Source organism: Hipposideros armiger, unplaced genomic scaffold (assembly GCF_001890085.2).
Source record: "Hipposideros armiger isolate ML-2016 unplaced genomic scaffold, ASM189008v1 scaffold_112, whole genome shotgun sequence".
Lineage (NCBI taxonomy): Eukaryota > Metazoa > Chordata > Mammalia > Chiroptera > Hipposideridae > Hipposideros > Hipposideros armiger.
In genome coordinates, this window is record NW_017731462.1 from 1,995,035 (window position 1) to 2,001,034 (window position 6,000).

The 6,000-nt window shown below is 37.1% G+C and overlaps 1 protein-coding gene across 8 annotated transcripts in view; it reads right to left on the reverse strand.

Moving 5' to 3' along the window:
• Positions 1 to 6,000, reverse strand: part of BMPR1B (bone morphogenetic protein receptor type 1B) — a 408,951-nt gene that overhangs the window by 19,026 nt on the left and 383,925 nt on the right. For all 8 annotated transcript variants that reach the window (XM_019647508.1, XM_019647507.1, XM_019647510.1 and 5 more), the window contains 2 exons: positions 1,638 to 1,830; positions 553 to 850 (listed from right to left, as the gene is read on the reverse strand). In XM_019647508.1, the coding sequence (XP_019503053.1) occupies positions 553 to 850; positions 1,638 to 1,830 (491 nt within the window). The remainder of the gene's footprint in view (positions 1 to 552; positions 851 to 1,637; positions 1,831 to 6,000) is intronic.

Genomic DNA, 6,000 nt, shown 5'->3' on the forward strand with positions numbered 1-6,000 from the left:
TCCAAGAAACCTCCAGGGCTCTGAAAAGCTCTATTTTGTAGGATGTACTAATTTATAGATCCAGGTGTTAGAGTCACTGCTCACGTTACAATATAGTAGTGCTGAATACTGGCTGCTTTTGGTTTATTAGCTTCTAACATTTCTCACAGAACACCTGTGCAAGTTATCTTTCTTCTATCACATAAAAACATTGCCCTTATCACTACATATCCTATAGATCATTCCTAAAACCTTTCCTACTTTCAAATGTTATTCAGAATTCTGACCAAATAATCCCAGACATTAGCTACCTCTTTCCTCAATAGCTTCATGGCAGCTATGAGCCTCATAGTCTAACACTGTTTCAAAGCCAGGACACCGATTAGCACAGACACAATAGGATTGACAGAAACACTATGTGTTGCAAATAAAATATTCTTTTTCTTTCTCAAGAAAGGTCAAAATTAATAAAATTCCTCCTCTACTAAAGCACTGAACTACAAACTGTATAATCTATAGAAACTGAAAAAAAAAAAGAATCATAAAAACATACTTGTTCACCTTGATACTAACCTAATAAATTTAACAGCCAGGCCCAGGTCGGCTATACAGCAAGTTCCATTTTTCTTCACCAGGATGTTCTTACTTTTCAGATCTCGATGGGCAATTGCTGGTTTGCCTTGAGTACTAAAGATTTCAGTGTGTAAATGACATAGGCCACTGACAGAAGAATAGGCTAACTTCAGCATGGATTTGGTATCTAGGGTGGTGGACTTCAGATAATCATAGAGGGAGCCATTTTCATGATAGTCTGTGATTAGGTACAATTGGGTCCAGGACCCTGTCCCTTTGATATCTGCTGCAATGAACCCTAAAAGAAAAAAAGACAAAAAGGTTGGAGCTAAGTGTATTGTGAATATTATCAGCAATAATTCATATTCTCAACTAGCATTCTATGTCAGAGGTGTCTTTTGTTTAGCATTTTGTTCAGTTTTCTGATTATGCCTATGACAATATGCAATTACTAATACCAATCAGAGGCAATCAAAACAGAAGGAGTAGAGAAACATTCAGTTTGTACTGAAATGGAAAATTTCAGTTGTTGATATTTAAATTAAGTTTAACTTAACAGTAAATAGTTCATGGCATTATAGTTATACATAGGACACTCTACACAACAGGGACTTGTCAAAGCACACATTTTAGATTAGCTTACACCCTTTCCACTTGCATGATCTAGCTAGATCATTTCTAACTTCAGAAAATAAAAAGGAAATCAATTATCCATATAAACTCTGGATAGAAATAAACCCGGCAGATAAATTCGGGTACTTTTCACAACATTTAAAGAAAAATGTGCTCCTTCAAATCCCTAAGAAACCCTAAGAAATGTTGGTATTATATTTGCATTTCCTGTTCCTCAAGAAAAAAAGTATTGGCGAGTACTCCATTTCCAGCTCTCCATTCATTCATAGACGTCTCTTAGTCATTCCTCCTGTGATGTCTCCCACTAGAAGCTTATGATGTGCTTGGCCTCAGGCCAAGAAGAAAATGTCTATATATTTCATAATGGGTCTAGACAGATAAGTTAATATGCAGATGTTAACAGAAAACTAGAGGAAAGCTAAGAAACCCTGAACATTGCTATACGGACTCACCCAAAATGTTTTCGTGCCTCATCAACACCGTCTGATATATTTCTGTCTCTCGGAACCAGCTGGCTTCCTCTGTGGTGAAGAACACTTTCACAGCTACCTTTTCGCCACGCCACTTTCCCATCCAAACTTCCCCATAGCGACCTTTTCCAATCTGTTTCACCATCTGAATCTGCTTAGCTATAGTCCTTTGAACCTGTTAAATCCCAAAACACAGTTAGTATATTTACAGCACTACAGATGTGTTTAATATCTTTTTTTCTCCAGAGAAGAAACAATTACTGCATGTAAAACATAATTAGCCAGTAGTTTTTCTTTATATAGAGAAGTTATTTGGATTTATTGATGAATTTCTGCTATCCTCTTTTAAGATTTGAGATTTGAAATTGAATGTGGATTGTGAATGCTTGAAATATTGCTTCTAAATTATTGAATATTTCATTCTACCTATTATTCTCAATGAGAAAAAAAAACCTAAATGGGTTCACAGTGATTGCTAGATCTGAGTACTTTTCACTTCCACCACTATAGTGAGATACTAGATACTCTGAAGGGACTCATGCCACACTTGGATAAAATACAAGACAAAATTGTAATGCATTGTTGGACACATAAGAAATAATAAAGGAAATCTTCAAGCAGGGAGGAAAAAAGGGAGGAGAAAGGGAGGGAGGGAGGGAGGGAAGAAAAGAGGGAGGAAAAGAGGAAGGAAAGCGTTGAGAACAGAGCAAGGAAGGATGCGCATTAAGCATATACCAAAGCCAGGTTGCTGTCTGGGCTAAGAATGATACCAACACTGGGATCCGGAATCTAAATGTTCATCCCTTTAAACATAGAAAAACTGAACCTAGGGCTTCAGCATTAAGCTGGGACCACTGAATGGTACTAACTTCGTCCTCTTTGGTAGCACACCAGGGCTTCCAGCAAAATCAAATACAAATCTCTCTTGAGGAAACATTTGCATAATACTTCACATCCCACCACTATGGTTAAGATACTAGGTACTTTGAAGGAACTCTTGCCACCATATAAGCTGATCATGCGTAAAATATATGCAATAAAAAAAACTATAATGTACTGTTGGGCTCACAAGTATGTTCAAAAAAGGGATTCTAAGGAAGTAATCTCACAGGGTGATCTGGTCATAAATCCCTAACTGGGCAGGTCATGGTGGGTTGCCACACCACAGGCATACAACTGCTTTAGTAAAAGGCTTATCTTGCTTTAAGCAAGCCATGTCCATTGTTTCAGTGCATCTAAGTTAACATACCTTTGAAAAGCCTCTTTTCAGGCCCCTCAGAATCTAAACCACCAGCCAAGAGAGCATATAATCTTGTTAAATATCCTGCAATCCAATCCCACCTTGCTTCCTCTAACCTTTATGTACTTTCCCTCCTTAATTTCAAATGCATAAAAGAAGCTGCAAACTTCCAATCTAAGAAGGATTTTTCTCAGTCTGTTGAGATCTTGCTTCTAGGTATATCCTCTGGCTCAAATACATTTTTATAAAAATTCTTTACAGGTTTGGATGTTCTTATGTCAATACAAGTAAATGAAGGAAATCCCCAAGGGGGAAAGAGAGGAAGGAGAGGGAGGCAGAGAAGGAAGGGAAAAAAGAGAAGATCCCACAGAATAAATACCTTCAAATAAAAGGAAATAGCCACTAGAAGTGAGTCAAGAGAAACAACCCCAATCAATATATTTAACCCGTTCAGAGTACAGATATTGGAACGTTCAGATATATAATAGAATGCTGAGGAATGCTACATGAAATATATAAAGAAAGGAGATGGAATGAAAAACAACCAAGCAACAAGAAATTAATGAAAATTATACTTTGAAGTGGACAGTTAATTGTCACAATCAAACCTATAAATGGCAGGTAAAACAACAGATTAGCACTGGAGAGAAAGTTAAACAAAACTGTTAGAGAGCTCTGAAGAATTACAGAATACAGTAGAGACAAAGAAAAATAAAATGTGAGAGTTTAGTGGCATAGAGGTTAAATGCCTCTTTATACATGAACTTTATCCCATCTGTACTTACAATAAAATTTTTATTTTTTTATTTTTTTAAATTGGGGAATTGGGGGATGGGAACAGCGCTGGGGAATTGGGGGAAGAGGAACAGACAAGTTGCTGTCGTTTTGTTCTTCAGTCTAGTTGTGGAGGACGTTGCTTCACTGGCCCAAGTTGGCACCATCATTGCGCTCTTCCCGGGCGAGGCAGATCAGTCACTGGCTTCTGGACGGCCGCTCACGGAGGCTGCTGGCCACTCACGGAGGCTGCTGGCCGCTCACGCTGGCTGCTGGCTACACACGGTAGCCCATGGCAACCCACTGCCACAGGGGCTGCAGCCTACGCCGTCGCAGGCGACTCACGGCAGCCCAGCTCCAGGTTGAGCTGTTGTTCAGCATCTTAGCTGTGGAGGGCAGTGTCACTGGCCCTCATATATGGGATCCGAACCTGGGCCCTCTGGCGTCCCAAGCCAGTTCTTAACCATCACGCCACTCGGCCGGCCCAATAAAATATTTTTAAGAACCCCATAACTGAAAGGGCCAAGTATCGGTGACAATTAATATAATTTGGGAGTCATACAGAAAGAAGCTAGCACTGAACTCTTACAGATCTGATCAGGAAAGCGAAATGAACTTTTTGCAGCGGTATGCTTTGCATCAAATAAACTTAAAAGTGTTTTTTTTTGCTTTTTCACTTTTAAGGGCCATGCAATTACACCCAGTGTACCAAAATAATCCAGAATAATCTCATCTCAAGGTCAGATGATTAGCATCCTTCATTCCCCTTTGCTATGTAAAATAACAGATTCTACAGATTAGAGCATAGACATTTTGGGGGGCCAATATTCTGCCTAGGGCAGATATCTACCAACTAGGATTAGTTCTGGTTTTTGCATAATGGGTTATTCAAGAGATGCTATCTATTGCCATACCTATTAACAGTCATAATATTATCAGATTAAAAACTTTTGGGGGAAAAGTGGTCTTTTTTAAATTTTCTAAAAGTAGGCTTGAAAAATAAAAGCATTGCTGCCATGCCATTAAGCCACTCGGCCTGAGGGACATAAGGAACCGAGTATGTGTTGAGCAGCTTTCCTCCCTTTAGCAACCAAACATGCTATGCAAGGAAATATTTCCAGGACACTTTGGTTCCCAAATGAGGAAACAGAAGCATCAAGAGCACTAAGCCCTAAGAGCCCGAAACATAAGTCGCTAAATTATTGACTTGAAAGGAAACTTCCCACATTTATTAAAGAAATATTATACTTAATTTATAGACATTACAAAGCATTGCTTATGTAAATCTATGGAACATTTCCTAACATAAACAATTTGCATCCTTTTCTAATGCTGATATAGTTTATAATTTAATGAAAGTACTGATGGAATTGGCAATGCTTGAAAGAACAGGAACAACTTACCTCAACGATAAAAAGTGTCAATAAATTACATTAAAAATTTTAAAATATGCTTGTATTTTGAGGACTTAAAAAAGAACTTGAAAAATTTAAAAACTATGTGATTTGTTTTAATTTAATATACCAAATATTTCTGCTCTTTCTCTACTAAATTTTCGTTCTACATCACACTCTTAAAAATCTGTTTTGAAAGCTTATTGTTTACATAAAATGCCTGTAAGATACAATCACTATAATGTGATTTCAAAAAGAGAACCGTTTCCTGTAAAAAGGGTACAACTGGGTGTGTAAGGACTTACTACTATTTCAGAAATGTCATCTTATCTAGTGATATCTCATAGTGTCTAATGTTTAAGTCCATGTACATATATAGACACTGAAAAAAACGTAGCTCTAAGTAATGCTCTGTACTCTCTATGTCCCCAAGTTAGCAACACACACACACACACCCTTACACACAAATGTACAGTTTAAAATACTTTGCTTAATAAGTCTGTGTTAATAATTTTTTCACAGAAGATTCTTCACTTAAGGGCCTAATGTTCAGGTAGAGAATTTACTTCATCTTTTTTTTCCTTTACAAGGTCAGATAAATAGGGTATAAATAAAAAAATAATAATGTTACTACGTATTTATTGAATATATACTATGTATTAAATAATATACCAGGCACTACACAAACACACACACACAGTACCCAAAAAATGTATACACATGACTTGCATTTATCTTGTGTTTCGGTATATATTGAGTATTAAAATTTTAATAAAGTTTTTTCCTTTCTTAAGATGTAGATACATTTTTTTGTCACCTTCTGTATTTATGGTTGGGAGACATACACATTATCTTAATTCTTACAACCACCCTATGTTATTCCTTCCTTAAAAGTGTATGTATGTGTGTGTGTGTGTGTGTGTGTGTGTGTGTGTGT